Raw genomic sequence first — 21,997 nt, 5'->3', positions numbered from 1 at the left:
CTGAGTGACCACTCTGCTATGCTGTACGAGTGAGGAGTGTACGGGAGGAGCCCTGATCTTGTGCTGCCTGGATATCTACAGCTAAATGAGCTTTCTGCTCCTGTGAGTTGGGAACCTGCTCAGAATTCCCATCAGCTGTTTTATGCCATTTTCCTCAAACGCCTTGCAGCAGTGGGACTCCTTGCTGATCCCTGAGTGCTGCTAAAGTGGATGCCAAAATCCAGCTATCCATGAGCTTTGCCACAAGCGTTTCTGGTATGGAGACACCATTTATCCTTTAAAAACATATGTCACAGAGGAATGCATTATTCCGGGAAACGTGGAGCTTCAGAAGTTCTTTTCTCTTGGCTTCTCTAGCCTGCCGTCTTCCTTTCATTTCCAAGACTGACTTGTGATCTAACATCGGTCGCTCAGGCATCATGAAGGCTCCAAACCTCCTGTGGAAGAGGGAGATTTACCAACACAGAATTCTTTGACCCAGTTAGATCTGTCAGAAACGGTTTAGCCCAACCCATGGATCCCTGGAGCTGGTTAGAGACCTCTGCCCCGTGATAATGTTGGAAAACTTCCTGTTTCGTCTCAGAGCAATCGAGGTTTATTCTTTCCAAGGGGAACCTGCAAACCACAGTGAGATTCTTCGCTTTCAGCCTTTTCATGTATAGATCATAGTAAAACCACACGTTTAGGATGCTAGTGTGTTCTAATGTGCAACTTGGTCCTCAAACCTCAGTTTCTCAGGGAAGGTTAAATCCATCAAAACTCAAAACCTGCGTCTGCCTCATGGAGCAAAATCCATGTAACTGCCCCTCCATCAGCTCAAGAAAAGGAGAAAACATGATAGCAGGTGCTAAGTGGAACTGCTGGAGAGCTTGTGTCTCTCGCGTGTTCTTAGCAGGGTGCTTCTTCCCAAAGGTACCAGAGCTTCAGACACTTCACATGTCAAGGACAATGTTCTGGTGATAGGTACCCCAAGAAATCCTTCCTCACAAGTGTCACTAGGAAAGATTGCTCCATCCGGACCGGTTCAAGCTATTTCTTTCTTGCCAACCCATCTGGCATTCAGCCTCCCATCTGTTGTCCTCTGCAGCCTCCCCAATTCAGTGTGGTTTGGTTCTGGACAGACCCATCTGAACTAGTGGCATTCAATAGAAGTAGATAATTAAATAAAACATTAGATAAAACAGCTGTAGACAAAACAATTCTTTAAAATTAAGTGCTTCCTTTCTGAATTGTTGACCCAGAATGTCCAGAGATCTCATTCTGGTCCAGACTGGAGGGCTGGATCCTCCAAAACCAGCGAGCTCTGAGAGTGCTGCACCCTTTACTTGGAACAAAAGCATTCCCAGCCCTTCTGATTTCAGAACGCTGAACGGCTTATGTACGACTGCCTTGGCAGGGCTCTGTATGCCCACGGGAAACCGGGGACAGGTTCAAAATCTTGAAGCCCCGAAGGATCTTCCTCCAGGCACAGGCTTGGCCTGGCTGGTTTTTGATGGAGCATGTCTCCCTTCCGAAGTCAGACCCGTCAGCTGATAAAAGTTTCAAACACTTTGTTGTCCTAAGCCTTTTGAACCAGGTCAATGCAGTCCACATTTACTGTTCAGGGAGACAGAGCGAGCCCTCGGCAGTTATCTGTATTGTTTCAGCACAGGGAATTTGCATTCATTATTCTGCAATACTATTAGTTTTGGGGAAGTCTGTGTAGTTCATCCTTTGATCAGACCCATGGTGATGATCAGAGCAGCATCCTGCTTGCGAGCTTTCTGTGAATCACCGTTATGGGTACCCACTAGGACAACGCAGGGCGCATGCAATCGGTATCCATGGGGTGAAGTGAGGTTTATTTCAGTTGCGTTGAACTTGGATGGTCAAGGAGACCCTTGCAGAGGTGGCTTCACAGAGGGGACTGCATCTTGCACCCTGGAACAGACTGCTGAGGACCTCTGCAAGCTGTTGTGCTGAGTGGAAAGCTCCAAGGAGAGAGGAAAACAAGTTCATCCTAAAAATTCTTGGGTTCGATTATTTTAATTTCTTTAGTTGAGCTTCAGTCGCCTCCAGACTTTGAGAGACTGTGGGTAAACATGCTGAAGTATTAGTTGTGAAAGACCAGAGTTGTCTTCTCTTGAGTGCCCTGGATACAGCAATGACCCTGAGTGTCTTCAGATCCTCATCAGAGAGGGAGCTGTGGGCCTTAAGCATTGCTGGGCCTGGAGAGAACCACCTTGTTGTAACAGGACTCAAACACGCAGGTTAGCAAACTTCAGCCCTTGCACCTGCTGCTGCTGGGGGCTTGGGAGAGACTGTGGTCTGGGGTGCTGCATTACATCAAAGCCTAGGAGAATAAAGGGAAATTCTTTCTTTGTTCTGCTTTTCTATGGAAGCCGCTGCAGTAACTGCAACGAGGAGAGGTGAGACTGTAACTGCTGAGCACCGAGCTACCTCTCATTAGGCTCATTAAATTTCTAACGGAGCAAGGCTTGGTGCTGCCGTCATATAAACAACCGCAGGGAGAGTTGGCATGTCTGAGGTGGCAGGAGGGAGTGAACACATCACCCGGCGGGTTGCGACTTGTCAGGCGAGAGAGAGGTTTCCCTCCTTGGGAATCGCTGGCGCTACTTCACGAGATGGATGGTGGTGGTCGTGGGTTTGGTGTTTCTGATGAAGGCAGACTCCCTTAGCCAGACATGCTTCCCCAGGGCACACGAGGGGGAATGGGGGGGATGATCCAACATCACTTGGATCCTAGAAGCTCCCCAGGGAGTAACAGAGCAGCGGCCAGCTCTGTCACGTCTTCCCCCATGATGGAGCACATCTGGGGCCCATTTCTGGACAACACAAGGTCCAGGCACTGGGACGAAGCATGCCACTTTGGCCCTTGTGCCAATTTTTCAAGGCTAAACATAATTTTTGTTGATGAAAATCTTTTTCTGTGGTGTTTCTTTTTAATACAGGCCATTGATTTGCAGGGCTGAAGGTCCTGGTGGCAGCAAAGACTTTGTCATCCCAGGGTGGGAGCCACCTGGTAGCTCACACCTGTTATGCCCTCTCCAGTGGCTGCATCCTGGGATGAAGAGGATGGTTGGTTGGGGCTGTTCCCCGCTCAGATGGATCAATCCTGCCTTGGACAGCTTCAGGTGGAGCTGTCAGTCCCTCTGCTTGACACGGAAAGCGAGTGCTAGAGCAGGCAGTCCTTTTACCTGTAAAAGTGCATCGTGTCTGCAGACATCCCCCGGGACCTTGCAGCCCAGCACCATCCAGCGTGGAAGAGAAGGCGACAGCAACGAGCACTGGAAATGAGATTTGCTGGCAGGGTTGGCTGGGTCTTGCTCTCAGGGAACAAAACAAGCACTGCTTTAACTGAGACCTCTGCAACCCAACTTGGGTGTCATAAAAGATGTCTTCAACTTCTCGGTGCCATCAGGAGAATACTTACTGCCTCGATTTTTCTTTCCCTGCCTTCTATTCGGCAGCTGGCAGAGAGTGAAAAACCAATATGATTTGCATACTTTTGTTAGGTTTTGAGGCAAAGCATTATTTTAGTCTTGCGCATTGATCTTTTGGCCAGTGTAGGGTAAATTTGGATCGTCTCTCATCCTCCTTTAAAGATTTCAAACTCCATGTCTGCTCCTGGTGCTGCATTTGTTCTTTTGCTATGAATTATCTCATGTCTTCACATTCAATTTTATCTCTGGTCCTATAGAGTGTATATTTCTCTCATGTTGGTATTGAAATATTTGAATGCAGGTTTTTATACTGTTGAATTATCCGTATATTTTTCCTCCAAATTAAATTTTTATCTCTGCTGTGTCTAGAATATTTGCTCTACTATTTTAACAAAATAATGTAGAAGGGATGAGGGGAAAAATACAGCGGCTGATAGCTTCATTTCTTATCCCAGAGCTCAGGAATTTAGGGACAAAGTAACTCAGCATAAGGAGCTGAGAATGCCCTTGAACTTCCATAAATACTCATTTGTTCACCCAGAGCAAGCAGAAAAATGGTATCTGCGCTTGTAAGGTTGCTGTATTGATAAAGCAAGGAGGGGATCGTTGCATGGCTCTGAAGAGCTGAGATGCGATCCTGGAGGATTCTTTGGTAAGAGAGGATGTTTTGTGGGAACCATATCCTTTTGTGACTGGGCTGGGTTGTAGCAAAAGGAGGAGGGAAGCAAAATATCTTGGAAGTGACAGAATTCCCGCTCCTTTCTGTGGCTATGGGCTGGATTTGCAGAGATTGACCGGCATATGCCGATCCACCTGCGTTAAGGTGAATACATGTGTGTAAAGAGTCCTCCTTTCTAGCAAAGTGAAAACATCACTACTCTAAGCATGATTTTGGAGAGGTTTGTCTGTATGTCCTTTTCCCACCCATTGAGACCAGCATATTCCTGTTGACCACGTGTGCATTGGGAGAAAAGCGGGCACATCCATCCCAAAATGGAGTTTGGTGCCGAAAGAGCTTGTTGAATTGTGGCTCCAGAAAACCTTTGCCTTACGTGGGGTGGTGTGCGGAGCTGGTGGCAGCTGGGGAGCTCACGATGGTGGCTCAGCTTCCAGCCCCTCGGTCCTAGGCTGCACCTCGGCATCTGCCAGCCTGTCCTCCCTCAACTCCCCACCAGAACAACCGGCATTTCCAGTTATCAAAGCCTCCAAAACAAATGTGTGATTTTTCGTGCATTTTTTGCTAACCTCCGGTATGTTTTTCCTCCAGCGTACATACCGAATGCCAAAGGATATCCACGTTGAACCAGAGAAGTTTGCTGCAGAACTGATCAATCGTTTGGAGGAAGTACAAAAGGAACGTGAAGCAGAGGAGAAATTAGAGGAGCGCCTTAAACGCGTTCGAGCGGTTAGTAACCTCCTTGCCTCCTCTACCAGCCTGGGAGTTTGTCTGCCTACTGTACACCACAGGGAGCTTTCAGCTGCTCTGGAAGCAACTGGGGTGACCAATTCCCTGCTCCAGCGGCCATGGTCATCACTTGCACGGGGGCTTCTGGAAGCTGCTGTTGCCCCAGGAGCTTCCACGGTGCTGTTGCCCCATCCATGCAGGGCTCTGTGAGCTCCAGCACTCCCTCCCTGCTGTAAGGTACCAGCTGTGGCACAGCAGTGCCCGCTTCTACCACCAGTCAGGGGCTGCGGATGCTCTCCATCATCTTCTTTGGCACCCTCACTCTCCTGACTTTGTGAGCAATCCCTTCCATGCGAGGATGGGGACTACATAACAGGGATTCACCTTCTCCTGTGGGGTTTTGGGTCATCCCTATGTCCCCCACAAATAAATGGTAACCAGATAGCAAGTGATGTTATGTACGCTTGGGAGGTGTTTGCGTCTGCTCTCAGGCTGTTCTACCACAACCAAAAGGGTTCTGCCCATCAGTGCCTAGCACATCCCTAGAAAATTCAGAACTGATCGGGTGTAGCATCCAAAAACCCTCTCCTGGGCAGAGAAACACACCTGGGTGGTTGGGGAACCCCAGCCCATTGCACTGCGTGCCGTGATCCCTGGTACCGCTGGGGCCCTTCAGAGCTCGAGGACTTCGTAGATGAACCAAGGGAAGCGTGCAAGGCCTTTAGCTCCACAGCAAGCTCCAAAAGGGAGAGCGTGAGGTATTGGTCGTCTGCAGTATTACCTGTGTGAGACACCCTGTTCAGCACTATTCACACCGTATCTTTTCTTCTGAGATACTGCATCTCATGGATATCTTGTGGTGGGGATACAGGAGGGTTTTCGGAGGGCGCCACAGTGTTACTGAACATCACCAATGTCAGTATAACTACAGCCCTGTGTGAAGAAATTGTGAGTCTCTGCAGTTAATAGCTGCCATGGCCCTGAGGCGAAGGCTCTGTGCTTAGTGACCCGCAGCTCTCCCTTAAAGCGGAGGTGTTGGTGCCTGTCTTGGCTGGCTCTGTGCTTTCAGGGAAGCTGAGCCTCTGAGGCTCCAGGGCAGACCCTTCAGCCCCATTAGAGTATTTTTAAATGTTCATCTAGTAGCTCTGTAAACAGAAAAGAGCTGTAGGTTGTAGTATTCGCTTTAAGTCACATCTGCATTTCAAATGCAGAGAAGTGAGGAAGGCAGAAGGATCTGTAAGGTTCCCTCCAGCTCCAAGCGTTGTCCAGCGAAGTCCCTGCACCTCTGCATCCAGCAGGAAAAGGCCAGCGAGGGGCTATCTTGTGATTAGATTCCTGTTCTTCTGGAATTGCTCTGTTTTCCTGTCTGGTACCTATTGCTTTCTAGACAAAGCCAATGTGACCAGCAGCATTTTCTGCTAACATAGTCCTAGAGCACTCTTCCTTCTCCTCCTCCCGTGGCTCTGTTGCAGCCCCCACCTCTACCAGACTACGTTATCCCAGCCCTCTGCCTCCTTGAAGAAGCTTCCACTAGCAGTACCATAAAATCAGCAAATACCTATGTGCCAGAGAATAAATTTAAGTCTGTTTAAACACATTTTTGTGTGACTTAATCTGTTTTTAAGCTCAGGACTCCCACTAATGCTATATATTAAACCTCTCTGCTGTCTTCAGAATGTATTTCATTGACTGGCTGGCATCTGGCATTAAGCCATTCAGGAAAAACTCAGAGTAAGCAATTGTAGCTTTTTTAGGTCAGCACTTCAGGTGCAGGAGCTGCTGGTATCAGCAAGAGGAGAGCGTGAATCCTGATAGATCACGGGGCTTTTTTCTGTGACCTGAACACCAGGACTACAGGGTAGCCTCTTACCGGGTCTGCATGGCTCACTGCACAGTGGCACAGGGAAAACCACGAGCATTAGTCACGCTAGGCAGTTATCAGTTTAGCAGAGAAGCTGGAAGTATTTGCAACAGCTAGGAAAAAATTGTTTTTCTCCCCCATACTGAGCAGCCTGCAGGTTCCCTTTCGAAGCCCCATCACGCAGTAACATCGAGAAGAGGCATCTGGTTTAAAGCCAAATGCCTTTTACTGAAAAGACTGTAAGATTTCTGTTTTTCAAAAAAACCCTCCAAACTCTGAATTAGTTACTCTGAGCAATGTGGGAGAGGATTAGAGGATATGCACATTCCCTTATTACTTTTTGAGCCACTTCAGCCTCATGTCTGTGCAGTGAAGCTACAGTATCATATCATACACATCAGTATCGTATCATACAGATCACTCTCTCTGAACTGAGCAAATTGAAAATAAGCCAGGAAAAGCAAAGCCAGTGCTGAGATTCTCACTATTTGAATATAAAATATTGCTTAACTAGAGAGGGAAATCATTTGCATGGTGATCGAAAAAGGACTCGTGGTTAGGTGAGCTATTTTGCCCTACCAACCAGCAGCAGCCTGATGGGTGGAACTGGGAGAAGGCAGAGGATTTTGCAGCAAGGTATCGCCTGTAGCTCATCAGTACAGATCTCAGCCTCCTAATTCAGAGGGAAGGACACCCCCGACCTTGCTGGAGAGCAAAAATAGCTCAGCAGACAGTCAGCAAAGTTGAAGCCTGCATCTCCCTGACTGCTGCTGCCTTTGGGAGTGGATGGAAGAGATTTCTGACATTATTATGTCAACAAAGCACCATCTAGTGGTTATGGATCCAGGGCTTCCCCGCCCGCCGAAAGGCTGCCCACGCTGCCAAGCTTTGCCCAACTCGCCACGGCGAGATACCAAAACACGGCTCCGGAGCCCACGCCACCCCTGCGTCCAAGAAAGCTGAGTTTGTTGAGGAGGCTGCTCCCCAGACTGGTGGGTTTCTTCAATGTAAAACACAGTAGTTACTGCCTCTTGCCTGTGCCTTACTTGGTCGTGTCGTTGTTTTGTCTTCCCTTTCTTCTGCCCGTGCCAGGCGTGGGCAGGGCGAGGGTGCTGGGTGGGCAGAGGGGCTGGAGGTTGGGCAGCAGGGTTGTGTAGCGGGGTGCGGGGCAGGTTTGGGTAGGTGGGAAGGTTCCTGCTGCATTGCCGGGCATAGACTGCGGTCGGGTAACTTGGGCAAGGAGCACCTTGCAATGTACCGGTGCGTGCGATGGGGCCAAGGCTCAGCTCTGCCATATCCAAAGTCCTGCGTTACAGTCCCAGCTTGGGCTGCCCCAGCCTTGTGCCGTAGGTTGTATTTTTCACTGCAGACTGAGCATGGTGAAAAGATTCAGTGGAATTGGTATCTGCAGCCTCAAATCAAACCTTTGGCCTCTGCCCTGCTGGAGCAGAGAGGACAGCTTGGGACAGGCACCCCAAATCCTTCATTAGCTGCCGTTTTCTCGCTCTTGGGGCTTTCCTACCTGATGCAAGGCTGAGCCCAGTGCTAGGGCTTGGGAAGGCAGCAGTCCCAGGGCCTCCCTGGACCCAGCCCACCCCAGCAGTGCTTGCTCCGGCCTGAGGACCCGCTTGGGGTCCAGCTCTCCTGCTCAGTGACACGGGTGAGCTGAGCCACAGCAAGCTGAGAGAGAGCCAATGCATCCCTCTCCTTCCCTTAGCCCACCCTGATCTCAGGCTTGGAGCAAAGCAAAGTACCAGGTCCCAGTTGTCTGCAAAATAGAGTTCCAGGCAGCCAGAGGATTTCCCAAATCCCAGGCACCCATTTGGCTGGACCACTCTCATGCCACCCTGCTCCGGTGTGACAGCGCTGCCAGAGCTCAGGGCTCTGAACAGAAAGGATGCACTGCCATTCCTCAGGGATCTGCGCCAGGCTCAGATCTTGCCCTGTCCTTTAGTTGGTGTTTAAACCTAAGAGTTTTCCAGAAAGTAGGTACCAGCCCTAAAAGCCTCCCAAGCGCTGGGCGTATCATTGGGTTATCATAAACTGCTAATAAATGCTTACCCCAGTGGTAGGGATTTAGTCAGCATATGCTTCATCTTTTCTTGTCCCTGAGCTGGGTGCCCAGGGACGGCGGTTGGCAGGCTGCAGTGTTGTGGCTGCAGATGAAAGGTGTCTCTGAAGTTCTCCAGAGCGATTTATTAGAAAGTGGTATGTCCCTTCCAGATGTAGGTATCATGTCACACCCCCAAGCTTGCAACGCCCATGCCTTTGGTACTTTCAAAGCCGGGCATTGTCCCTGCTTCAGGTTTGAACCCCCCAGGTGTGATACTGGGAGGAAGTCTGTTATTTGCTTTCTTGCTGTGTGGTTGGCAGCTGAAACTTTGAAGCTGGTTAGCAAGTGATGGATGGTGACATCTGACAGGAAAAGCTGATGGGAGTCAGTGTTTTCAAGCAGATGCGTTTATCTGGCAGGGCAGAGGTACCCTGTGCTGCAACTGGTTTCTTTACTGTGCCAAAGGAGGAAAAGAGAGCGGGATTAAAGGACTCGCTGGAATCCTGCTTATGTAATTAAAGAAAATAGGAATCCTGACTTCCAATAAAGAAACTTCATAAATGTCTGAGTTTATGTTGGAGCGTAAAGTAGTTCGTCAGCATCAAAACTGTGGCTGTCAGCATGGAGGAGTTTTATTCTTCCTGGCAAGGACTTAAGAGTCGCTAACGGTGTGTCCTAGACCATTGTGAACTACAAGAACAAGCAGTTAGTTCTAACCTGTTTCTTTATCTGGGTAAAGCGTTTCACTCCAGCCTTTGCATGCTCAGGAGAAATCAATGTTTGATTTTCAAAACCAGTCATGCTGCTGTCAACCTTCAGTTGCTCCCTCCTGTTACAAGCCCGCTGTTGGCTTTGCCTTGTGAAATAGTCATTCGGGTAGAGAAACCTTGGTCTCACCTGACTCGGGAACTGTTTTGCTGTATATCCTGTACCTTTGGACTTTATCTGATGGGCTTTGAAGCAATGCCTTACCAAAGGCTCGTAGGAAGTTGCAGGTACGGTGCGGTAAGTTGTGTTTCCGCTGCTGGTTGTTACCGAACCACCTTCAAGGGACTTAGGGAGCCTTTTAGTAAAGTTCTGCCCGCTCATACATCCCATTGAGTTGTACGCTTGTCAGAAAGCTGCACCTGTAAAGCCTGGTTGTGATGTGTGGGCTGCCTGTCAGAGGTTGTCTCGGTCTTTTTGGGTAATGCATGGAGACCCTTGCTAACGGGGGCTCAAAAAGCGGGTACGGAGATCTGAGCAGCTCTGCTCAGTGGCAGCAAGACTGCACAGGCTTGGGTTGAGCATTAGGAAATTCTCTGCAGGAGGGTGGCACAGTCTGGGACCCCATCCAGAGGGGTGGTGGATCTCCATCTTGAAGGTTTTCAAGGTCTGGCTGGACTAAGCCAGACCCAAGGGTTGGCAGCAGTCCTGCTGTGAGCGGGAGGTGGGACTAAGGACCCCTTTCACCAGTCTGCTGTCGTTCTCTGATTGTCTTTATGTTTCTTACAGGAAGAAGAAGGTGAGGATGCAGATATCTCTTCTGGTCCCGCGGTCATTAGCCACAAGATGCCTTCTGCCCAAGCCTTCCATCACTTTGCTCCTCGTTACTCTGAGATGGGCTGCTCTGGGATGCAGATGAGAGATGCCCACGAAGAAAACCCAGAAAGCATCCTCGATGAACACGTACAGCGTGTGATGAAAACACCAGGCTGCCAGTCTCCAGGACCTGGCCGCCACTCTCCTAAGCCACGGTCCCCAGAAAGCGGCCACTTAGGAAAGCTGTCAGGGACACTAGGAACAATTCCTCCAGGGCATGGCAAGCACGCAACAAAATCAGGAATGAAACTGGATGCAGCTAACTTATACCACCATAAACACATCTACCACCACATCCATCACCACAGCGTGATGAAACCAAAAGAGCAGATCGAGGCCGAGGCCACGCAGCGGGTGCAGAACAGCTTTGCTTGGAATGTAGATTCACATAACTATGCAACAAAGTCACGAAACTACACTGAAAACTTGGGCATGGCCCCTGTCCCCATGGACTCTTTAGGCTACAGGTGAGTCAAGGCAACACCCAGCGGGAGTCCCAGAGAGCTTTGCTAGGAAGCCCTTTCATAAATGAGCTGTAGCACGTAGGTGAAACAGTACCTGAACCACATTTTGTTGTGAAAGGCAGTGCTGGGGCATGGTTTGAGGGCTTCCCACTGCTCTTCCTCTTCAGAAACGGGTATGCACCCTGATAACCCTTACAGACCCGTTTTCATCTCTGTGATCTGGTGCTGAAAGACACCCTCTAACCAGGATTTTTAATGGCCTTGGTTACAAAGTAGGTTTTTCTGCTCCTTAAAGCAGTGGAGGTGCTTAGAAGTTGCAGATGCTGGCCTAATTCTCCATGCATCAGGAGTTGCTAAGCATAGGGCTGTGTCTCTGGGTCTGAAACTGGTCTACTAAGGTGTTTATGAGAGGACAAAAAAGCCCTCTGTATTGCACAGCCTAACCCATTCACTAGAAGGGCTGCTTTCTCTTCCTAACAGAACCATAGAATCAGTTTGGTTGGAAGAGACCTCTGGGATCGTTGAGTCCAACCTTTGCCCTAACACCCTCGTGTCAGCCAGACCATGGCACCGAGTGCCACCTCCAGTCTTTTCTTAAACACCTCCAGGGATGGTGACTCCACCACCTCCCTGGGCAGCCCATCCCAATGCCTAACGACCCTTTCTGTGAAGAAATGCCTCCTCATTTCTAGCCTGAACTTCCCCTGGTGCAGTTTCAGACATTGCCCTCCTGTCCTGTCACAAGTTGCCTGGAAGAAGAGACTGACCCCCACCTGGCTACACCCTCCTTTCAGGTCGTTGTAGAGAGCCATCAGGTCCCCCCTCAACGTCCTCTTCTCCAGACTAAACACCTCCAGCTCCCTCAGCCGCTCCCCATCAGACTTGTGCTCCAGACCCTTCACCACCTTCGTTGCCCTTCTCTGGACTCTCTCCAGCACCTCAAGGTCTTTCTTGAAGTGCAGGGTAACAAAGCAACAGATGCTGTGGTACTGCCATGGCATCCTGTCCCAGGGGAACGTTCTCCGGGATAGGGGACCTTCTCCCCAGAAAAGACATTTTGCTGCCTTACAGGCTTTTGTCCATCTCCCCCTGACCGTTTGAATTCTTCCATCCCCTCCATGCTCAGGGCTGCCCAGGATAAGAGATGGTGATGGAGGAGCCACAGGGGAGAGCTGTGCTCACCCTGGTTTGGGGTGTTGTTTTACAGCGTACCAAGGGTGGGATATTTAGTGAAGGCAGGTGGCTGGGTCTGCAGCGGGCAGGATCAGCTTTCCAGGGTGGCAGGGGGGGAGCAAACTGCTCTCCAGAGAAGGCGAAGCCCTTAAATCTGCCCTGTTTCTCTGAGCAGAGGGCTATTGCTTTCACAGAGCATGAGCATGGCCACACTGTGTCAACCCGAAGCCCCATCTAGACACGGAACTTCTCTCTAGCACCGACTACAGCGTATATTTAAGGAGATTATAAGAGGGCACATTCAGAGCTGTCCTTCCTCTAGCACAAACTCCCAGTTCCTGACAGTCCCCAGGTTAGGAGCTTCACAAGACAAGAGTTTGCATCCGAACAGTCTCGTCTGGCAGGCAGCAGGCTCTTGCAGTGCCTTGTCTGGCTCCTTGTTGAACCCAGCCAGGGTGCTATCCCCCCAGCCCCCCCATGGCTGTGTCTGCAGGTTGATTACAACCTGCAGAAAAAGGCTTATTTTTTTGTTTGCGCTGAACCTGGTGCTGGAGAATTTCATTTGATACCCGCTAGTCCTCGTGTGGGGAGAAGCAGAGAAGTAGTCAGTTTGCCCTGCCTTTGTAGACCTTCAGCAACCCCTTTCCAGGTTTTTTTCCCAAAAATATCAGCCAGTCTGTCTGAGGGCCTGTTATTCCTCTGTGGTGTGAAGGTTATTTTTCCTACGCGTGTTAGTACGCAGAAGCAGAAGTCGGGAGGTTCTATGGAGTAAAGCGTGTGGGTGATTAGGATGGTGGGGGTCCCATGAAGTTACAGACTGTGGCAATGACGGGCCAGCATGTGTGAATTCTGCGTGGCCTCGTGAGCATGGGGCTGCTGGGCTGGGGACGTGGGCATGCACGTGGGCAAGGAGCGGTGTGGTTTCTGTAGGAGCCTTTGCTGCAGCCGTAAGCGTAGCCAGAGTGTTGGTTACTGCCTGGCCTCCGTCTGGCTGCGGTGTTTGAGGTGGTTGGGCTTCCCAGGGCACGAGAGCCCACGGAAGTCGGCCCACCCTGCTAGGATGTGATCTTCCACCATGATGTGAAGCCTTGGTTCCAGTCAGGGTGAGAAGCAAATGCTGGGCATGGCAGATCAGCAGTTTGGGGTATCAGTGAATCTGGGGGGTGATGAGAAGGGCCCAGGTTTCATGCCGTGGTCTGGCATGAAGAGGCAGGTGATGGATTGCGGCACCAGGATGAACCTCCAGCAAAGACCTGGGGGTTTAACACAACCCTTCTTGTGGCAGGAGATCTTTCCACATTGCCGTCAGTCGTTTGGCCAGAGGAGAAGCTCCCTTTCCCCGCAGGTGGCTGGACAGAGATGCCTGCTATGCCTAGGTCTAGCTATTCTTGCTCGTAGCCTCAACTGCGGCATGTTTGGTTTGAGCTATGGTGGAACCAGGGGGCTGTGGAAGGCAGCCAGGGCCACATCTGTGCTGCAGGAGCACCAGGGTTGAATATATCTGGAGATAGACCTGTCCATCCTCTGCCACGGTCGGTGGTGGTTTGCCTCGGGCAAAGCGCTAATGTCTCAAGCTTTGTTCTTGCAGTGGGAAAGCAAGTCTGCTCTCAAAAAGAAATGTTAAGAAGACCGATTCAGGGAAAAGTGATGGTGCCAACTATGAGATGCCAGGATCTCCTGAAGACGTGGAGAGAAACCAGAAGATCCTTCAGTGGATCATAGAAGGAGAGAAGGAGATCAGCAGGCATAAGAAAACAAACCATGGGTAAGGGCTGGCAGAGCGAGGGGTCTTCACGCTGTTGTATTGCGTCCCCTGCACAAGGCATGTGTGTCTAGGCTGTTTGGCACTCTGCCTTGTTCCTGGCAATCCTGGGAAGACAAGAATCCACCAGGCACAAGGGTTTAGACCTTTTGGAGACTGAGGATTGCTCAGGGGCTATAAGGGCTGTTTCATCTGAAGGATGACTTGTGGCCGTGGGAGGAGGTTGCAGCCCCGGGGAAATCTCACAAATTGCCACTATGGTTCCAGGGCAGGTAACACGGCACTCCATAGGCAGGATTTTTGCTGTAAGCACTTGCTGTGTGTAAATGTCTGTTACTCCTGCAAGGGGCTGGTGGAAACGTAGGACCTGCTGCACTCTAGGCATTGGTCCTGAGTAAGAAGTTTAGCAAGGCTCAGGGTTGCCCAGCATTGCGGCTTGCTGGGAACATCCTCTGGGATGCCCTTGTCTGCCTAGAGTGGAGCCAAGGATGTGGCCATCTCAGGAATCTCTCTGTAGTCAAACAGATCTCCCGTGGACACCGATCCTTAATGGCAGTGCCTTCGGTCAGTCTGGCGAAAAACAGTGCTTGCAGAGTGTCGACAGGAGGGCTCTGGGGTCTTGTCCCTTCTGACACAGTTGCACTGGTGGCCGAGTGGTGAAACTGGTGGTGGTTTCTTCTCTTGCTTGATGGTAGAGGCCAGGGCAGGTTGCACTGCAGGCAGCTGGGGCTAAGTGCCAGGGCCACAGGCAGTGCCAGGCCACCGTGAAGTCAGGCAGCAGGTCCTGCCGCTGGAGCTGGGGAAGGACAAAGACATCTCTGCAACGTCCCTTTTCCTGGAGATGCCGACCAGCAGCTGATGGAGAGGCTCCCAGCCTGGGAACGTCAGCAGCATATGGGAGGGCATCTTCTGGGGGAATGTCACAAATGGTGGGGCTGCCTTTTGCTGGTTTTAGTTTTACGTATTGTGGAGTTGATGAGGGCTTTGTGTCAGGGTTGGGTTGCTCACCCTGATGGCTCAGGACTTGCAGTCCTGAAATCTTCTCTAGAGGTGGGTGGTGCTCCCCTCTCCCTCAGAAGCCATGCTGTAAGGAGCTTCCCAGCGGTGCCGATGTCCAGCTGCAGAAGCAGTAGGTCCTTCTAGGAGTGACTGTGTGGCCGTGCATAGCGGCTCGGTGGTCCGTCTAAAACCTTGCTTGTGTTTGTCTGTAGCTCTTCAGGTGCGAAGAAGCAGCTGTCCCATGATATGGTCCGACCCCTCTCCATTGAGCGACCTGTTGCAGTGCATCCGTGGGTCAGTGCCCAGCTCCGAAACGTCGTCCAGCCTTCTCACCCTTTCATCCAAGATCCTACCATGCCGCCCAATCCAGCCCCTAACCCTCTCACCCAGCTGGAGGAAGCTCGCAGGAGGTTGGAAGAGGAGGAAAAAAGGGCTGGAAAACTCCCTCTTAAACAAAGGTACAGTGATAGGGTCTTGATTGTGCGTGGGAGGGAAGGGGGGGCACTATTCTGAAGGTGGGCAGCTGAAGGAGATGTCCATGTCCTCTGACCTCCAGCTCCCAGCACCAACTGGGTGGAGGCACGTGCAGAGAGGTCAGAGAAATCTCCCTCCGTCCCTCTGCTGTGGTGGTGTGAATGCCAAAACCCACCTGGAGGGCCTGGGCTTGTGGTTTGTGGATGGAGAGGCTGGAAATGCGCCTGGCAGGGTGGGGAAGGGGCTGTGGAGAACTTGAGGAGGGGTTGGCCAGGGGGACTGTGTCGAGAAGGGGCATGGTACGGGAGAGCTCTCTCCCCCGGTAGTCACTGACTCTCCGCTCGTTCACACTCGCACGATGATTTCAAAGGTTGGTGCAGGAGCAGAATTGAGTGAGATGCAGCAGAATTAGGTGCAGACAAAGAATAGGTATTTGCTCTTCCTCCACATCTCCCGCAGGCTTCCGGCAAAGGCTGCTGGTGGCATCTGGAGGAGAGCGCTGCGCTGTAGTCCTGCCGCAGCAGCGCTGGCTCGCTGCCTGGCCCTGTCCAAGTCGCTGCATCTTTCTGTGACTCAGCTTAATGCCTGTTGCAGAGCTAATTCTCCTGCTCCTGTGTTATCTTTCAGGGAACATTCTTTGCAAAGCACATGGAGCAGATGAAAAGCGTTTTGGAAGTGCTAGATAATTACTGTTAACAGCTAAAAGCACTTTGTCCATTAAAAACCTTTCACAGCTTTATAGCTGTCTTCCGAAAACTTGAAACTTTGCAGTCTGACTCTTGGAAACACGAATGTAATTTAAAAAAGAAGCTCTTTTAATTGCCAAGCTCTAATTATTTTTGCTTGCAGTGACCATGTAGCAGACTTCTGCGTATTTATGCCAGAGCATTGATTGAAAGCCAGGTAATTAGAGGGCTCTCCCAAGTCAGGTTAAGCCAAGTTTATTTGATCTACCTTTCAGCTGGTATAATTGGATAGGGTTTATTAGTGGAGCGTTTATAGTCGTACTTAATTCATGCACTTTCCCTGGAAATGTCTGGATGGAGATACACACTTTGGAAACATGCATATGCAGTTAATGCTCTAATAATAATTTGACATATATTGTAAGCGTAGCTTTTGTAGGAACCCCATGGCCTTAGGGTAAACGCCGTGCAGACCAGCGGGAGGACAGGCTGAGCAGTCCCGGTGCCAGGCTGCTCTGCTTACACTGCCTCTCCATGAGGTCTGACTTTTCTCCTGGTAATGCAGGGATCCCGCTGACCTGCCCCATCCGTGGAAAGCCAGGGAGCCCTGTTCACCGGCGGGGAACTGCTCATGAAAAGCAAATGTACCCGTGTCCAGTAGTAGGCAAGCATGGATACAGCGGTCCCCAGGGAGCCAAAGATTTCTGGATGTTGAAATCTCTTTGCTGGATCTTGGCAGGATTGGGTGCTCCAGCTACAGCATGCCGGAGCTAGCAGCTTTTTAGAGAGCTCCTGCTGTGCTTAGCACAGGAACCTGCCTGAAAATAGACCCCCACAGCTCTTTTGAGAGCAAAGGAAAAACGGAGAGGGAAGCTCATATGAAAACACCATTTATTTCAGTCGGGAGCTTTGAAGAGCTCTGGGAAATTGCAGCCAGCGTCCCAGGTTTGGTGGCAGCCCTGGGGAAGCACGGTGCCAGCCGCAGGAGAGGTGGAGGTGAGCCCAGAGGTGTCCTTGAGGCACTGGCTTGAGCTGGCTGCGGGAGGAGAGCTCACAGTGCCAGCTTTGTACGGCCAAGCTGACCTTGCCGGTGCAGTTACCGGGCTCACCAGCCACTCTCCTCCGGCACAGCCCTCGCCGACAGCGACCTTCCCCAACCCGCTGCCCTGCCTGGGGACGCCAGCAACCCCGCTCCCACCCCAGCACTGCCCCGCTAGAAATAAAGGAGGTGCCTGCAGTGCCTGTACCAGGAATCATAAATATTCTTCCAGAAATCACACTTCTATTGCAGAAAAAGCCTTTCTCTCCCTATTCCGCAGCATTTGGAGGGACATTGGTCTCTGAGATACAGCTACCTGGCTGCTGCTAGCAAGTAATGCAGGATGAAGTGTCCCGTACTGAATGAACTGCAGATCCAGCCTGCCCAGCATTGGTGTCCCAGTGACCACCAGGTTTCTTCCACATACAGCCAGGTTTTGAGCCATTTTCTGTAGCCCAGTGTCAGAGTTCACTTATGTTCGCAGCTGGTTGAAGTAATTAGTAGCAACTCTTCAGAGAAAAGATTTTTGCAAGTAGCCAGAACATTAACATGGTCTCAGGTTGGAATTAATTGGGTTGGGCCAAGCCTAGAAGAGGAGCAGAGCTGGTCACCTCCCAAAGCAACATCTGCTGGGTACATTTCAGGCTTTCCAAAGCTCTCCAGCCCCAGGACTGAGTTGGAACGAGCTGGGCGCATCACCTCTGCGTCGCGGCAAGGTTGGATTGGGGCTGTAACCCAGACTTAGTTTCCCTGTCACGGCACCACTGGGTTATACGGCAAAAAAAAAAAATCAGGACTGAAATGCAGATGCAGTAAGTCGGATGTGTGCTGCCGTTTCCTCACTGGGTAACATTCTGTGCTTGTGACAAATGCAGCAAAGGGAGGTGATGCCAGAAGGGGCAGGGTGGTGGTACCTGGCTGTGTTTCTGGGTCACGTTGCCACCCAGGAGATGGGTGCAGGTGGAAGCTTTAATGAGGCAGAGCTCAGAGATGGTCTGGTGGCCTCTTTGGGTAAGCCGTGGTCTCGGGAGATCTCTTGGCGATGGTGAAAGCAGAGCCAGTTGTGTTGTGTCGTTCTCCTGAGAGGTGCTCTTGGAAAAATTACATTTTTAATGATTCTGTATTCATCAGCTCTGCTTCAGCCTGCTAGAGGTGGGTGGCTGCGGTTTGGGATGGGTGTGTATTGTGCTCCCCACCGGCCAGTCCCACTGCATGACCTTTGTTCGGCCCCAGGAGCTCGGAGGCACCACAGCCATCCGTCCCTGCTCTGATTTATGGCAAAAGTAGGGGCATCCAAAGCCGTGGGGGTTAGTTTTAACTCCAGCTCTGTGAAGCAGAGTTTCTGCTTTTGGCCATCATTGTCAGGCACATCTCTGGTCTGGAAAGAGGTGAGCACTGGAGCTGGGCTGAGCACATTCAGAAACAGCCTTTCAGGGATGAATGACACGGCAGGAGGAGGAGGAAGGAGGCTCCCAGCCACTGGCACGGTCCCGGTCCCCCTCTTGCTTCTGCTGCTGCAGAGCTCGGGGGTGTCCCCTCCGTCTCCCCGGGGCGAAGGAGAACGGCAGCCCTGGGGGAACGGGCTTTGCTGCCTGCGCAGGGCGCGTAGCTGTGTCCTGGGTCCCCAGGCAGGCAGCAGCTCTCTCCTAGTCGTGACTTGTTTCTAGCAGGATTAAGAGAAGCTTAGGGACTTTGAGGTTTTCCAAACCCCTTCAATTAACTTCTGGCTCAAAGGGTTCACAGAATTTGCCTGAATTTATGACCCATTTTTCCTTTAAACACTTCATTTATTTTATTTTTTTCCAAGGATGACTCAATTCTGTAATGTTTTTCTAGCTAAAGGGCATCCTGTGCTTTGATATGGGGATGGGAGAGGCTCTGAGAGCTCTGCTGGCACCAGGCGCGGACCCTCGCCTCTCAGGATGCTGCATCTTCTCCAAAGGTCTCCCAGACAGAGCAGGCACCGGGAAGGTTGTTCAGCTGAACTTTAGACCTCTCGTGCCTTTAGAAAGAGCTGAAAAGATTGTGTCTGGTCTTGGTTTGCAATGCCAATGTTTACGTGGGCATGGCATTAAAAAGGTGCTCTGCCCGCGAGCCAATGTTTAAAGGTTAGGGTCAGAGTCATTTCCAAAACTGCGATTACCTCATGTGCTTGGCAAATGCTGTTTTTTATAGCAACTTTCCAGTCATGTAAATACAAAATCATCTTTTCTATCCAGCGGGCTTTTTTAAATAATTTTTTAGAGCTGCCAAATTTGGTTTATGTGACTTTGAAAGAGACGGCTGCCTCTGGCTTAGACCACACATGCCAAGTTACCAATTTGTGTAGGCTGCTCCGGTGTTTGTGCAGCATTTACGGCACCCCAGATGAAAGGCTCTACAGAAGGGCAAAGTACCCTGAGTTTTATTATTGCTACTTTTGTCTACCTCTGAAAATGGAGTTAGGTCTGGGCTGACGCTTTTGGTCCGGTGATGGCACCACGTAGCAGAACCCCAGGGTATGTGCTGGAAGCAGAGCCCAGACCAACACCCTGAGTGTCAGGAAAACACAGGAGATTTAAAGTCACCGAGGTTTTGGGGGGTGACGGCTGCCTTGCCACTCACTCTGCGCGGGTGGGACAGGAGCAAAGCCTCCAGGGCACATCCCGCTGAGAGCTCCATCTCCGCTGGGAGAGGTGCCCAGGGGAGCTGCGGGGAGCAGGAGCGGCCCTGTCTGCACAACCCTGCAGATGTAGGTCAGCGGAAAGCCATGCTGAGCTATTTTGACCGCAGCAGCAATAATCCCTAGACCAGTCTGAGCGGTGCTTGCGTTAGCGTCGTCCCCAAGTGTGCATCCAGCCCTGCGTGCCAGGAGCAGACTGATAGTGACCTGGGTCTGCTGCCGTGGGCCTGAGATGCTCTGCCTTGCCCAGAGCTTCTCGATGACTCCCCAAGCTGATGGTGCTGTGGGAAGAGCCAACCCCTCTCAAAGCCCAGGGTTGGGTTTCTTTGGCACAAAGGTGCTGAGCTAGAACCTGTGCCCTCCTTGTAGCTGCGTTCTGACCCCATCCAACCTTTCCGAGTACCGTTCGCTCCTTCACCGGCCTCGGCATACGTCTGCGTGCCAAGAGAGCTGGTGGTCAGAGCAAAGGATGCTCCTGAGGTGTTAATTCAGCACCTCCGTCCAGGCTCTGCAGCTCCAGGCTGGCGGGCCTGCCCGTGCTGGCAAGTGGGCCGGTACTCAGCAGGTCACTTGTATTTTTGCCCGGCAGGTTGAAGCCCCAGAAGAGACCAGGCAGCGGCGCGTCCCAGCCCTGTGACAACATCGTGGTTGCTTACTACTTCTGCGGAGAGCCGATCCCTTACCGCACCCTCGTCAAAGGGCGCGTGGTAACGCTGGGACAGTTCAAGGAGCTGCTGACCAAGAAAGGGAATTACAGGTAAGGGCTGCTCCCCGCGTGCGATATGGTGCGAGCAGACTGTCAGCAACCCCTGGCAGATGCCGCTGCCAGGACGCAGCAATGTTACCCCCACTAAGGCGAAGAAGCGTGGTGGAGGTAGGTTGGGGGCTCGTGGAGATCCTGACAGCGTTGCAGGAGGGCTCCCGCCGTGTGTGCTGCGGTGGGATTGTTGGCAGGAGAGTCAAGGCTGATGAAGAGGCAGGTTACAGGGATGGGGCAGATTGGGTTTGGCACCAGAAATGTCCTGCATCACGGTTTGCACCTTCAACAGAAGCTGCTGAGCTGTCCTGCAGGGCCCTGCGAGGTCCTGGGCTGGTGAGGAGCAGCATCAGCCAGTGCTTAGTGATGCTGTGAGGAACCCCTCCCCAATTTCCAGGGCCGTTTTGGCTCCTCCCAAACTTTTCCTCCAGTGAGGACAGGGAGGTTAAGTCCTGACACAGTCCCAGAGTAGCCAGGCATGAGGCGTGTAGCTCTCCAAGTTCTCCCTTCCGAGTAGGAGCTGCCATGGGAAAGCCTGCCTAGAAATGCTCCACCAACATGAGTGCCTCTAGCCACCACTTTTGGGAGAGCTTTGAACGGGTTTGGATTCAGGGCTGGAGCTCCTGAACGTGCCAGCACGGATCCTAATCACTTTTTTTGTTTTTACTCACTGGGTGAGGGCAGGGCAAAAAGTGTGGCCCCCCATTTGCCACCATGTCTGAGGGAGCTGCTCCCTATGTGCAACGAGCTCAGGGGCTTGGAAGGGCTGTGCCCCAGTTTGGGGACCACGGTGCCCCCATGACCATTCACCTGGGTTTTGGGTTTTTTTTTTCCCCCTCTCCTCCCCCATGTTTCTGGTTTTTCAGGTATTACTTTAAGAAAGTGAGTGACGAGTTCGACTGTGGTGTGGTCTTTGAGGAGGTGCGGGACGATGACACCATCCTGCCCATCTTCGAAGAGAAGATCATCGGAAAGGTGGAAAAGATTGACTAAGCTCCAGGGCTGCCGAGGAGTGAGGCCAGGACTGTGAAAGACTCTGGGACCGGAGGAGAGGGCCTGGGGCGAGCGCTGGCAGGGCTACTGCCATGGGCACCGGGCGAGCCCAGGGCAGAGAGCGGCAGCCTGCTCCGGCACGGACCTGGGCAAGCTCCGGGTTGCTGGTGGACGTCGTTTCACCTCACGAACCTTGGGAGCCTGGGCTCCCTCTCCCTACCGAACATAAGTGTAATGTAGCATTGTACAGTGCATTAGAAAGTGTAATATGACCTTGTTTACTAAAGCTGCATATTTTTGATATATTGTAATAAAAGGAAAATATTTCCAATGTCACAGTGCTCTTATGTAAATGTAAAACATACAGGTACTGCAGAACTCACCCAAAGTGTACAGCCATCCGTCAGACTCCGTCTGCTCCTTGTTTTCACAGCACCCTGCCCCGGCGCCCCCCCAGCGTGGATGGCTTCGGAGCGCTGCGGGGGCAGAGCTGCTCTCCCCTCCCCGGCGTGGAAGGGGCAGCCCCGCTCCGGAGGGGCTCTGGTCCCACCTCACCTCCGAAGATTATTGAGCCATTTGGAACCAGTCAGTCTCTCGCATCCCCGGCAGTCTCAGCTGCTGGACATGGTAGGATGGTTTGGTTTG

The 21,997-nt window shown here is 51.6% G+C and overlaps 1 protein-coding gene across 1 annotated transcript in view; it reads left to right on the top strand.

The window, feature by feature from the left end:
• AXIN1 (axin 1) overlaps nucleotides 1-21,688 on the top strand; it is a 71,791-nt gene extending 50,103 nt beyond the window's left edge. Inside the window, exons 4-9 of the mRNA XM_009705773.1 lie at nucleotides 4,711-4,848; nucleotides 10,257-10,810; nucleotides 13,569-13,745; nucleotides 14,954-15,199; nucleotides 20,192-20,359; nucleotides 21,226-21,688. Coding sequence (XP_009704075.1) covers nucleotides 4,711-4,848; nucleotides 10,257-10,810; nucleotides 13,569-13,745; nucleotides 14,954-15,199; nucleotides 20,192-20,359; nucleotides 21,226-21,352 — 1,410 coding nt within the window. The 3' untranslated portion in view covers nucleotides 21,353-21,688. The remainder of the gene's footprint in view (nucleotides 1-4,710; nucleotides 4,849-10,256; nucleotides 10,811-13,568; nucleotides 13,746-14,953; nucleotides 15,200-20,191; nucleotides 20,360-21,225) is intronic.
• Nucleotides 21,689-21,997: the final 309 nt, after the last annotated feature.

This window comes from Cariama cristata, unplaced genomic scaffold, assembly GCF_000690535.1.
Source record: "Cariama cristata isolate BGI_N322 unplaced genomic scaffold, ASM69053v1 scaffold22908, whole genome shotgun sequence".
NCBI lineage: Eukaryota > Metazoa > Chordata > Aves > Cariamiformes > Cariamidae > Cariama > Cariama cristata.
The sequence above is the reverse complement of the archived record's forward strand: the minus strand, read 5'-3'. Positions and strand labels throughout refer to the sequence as shown.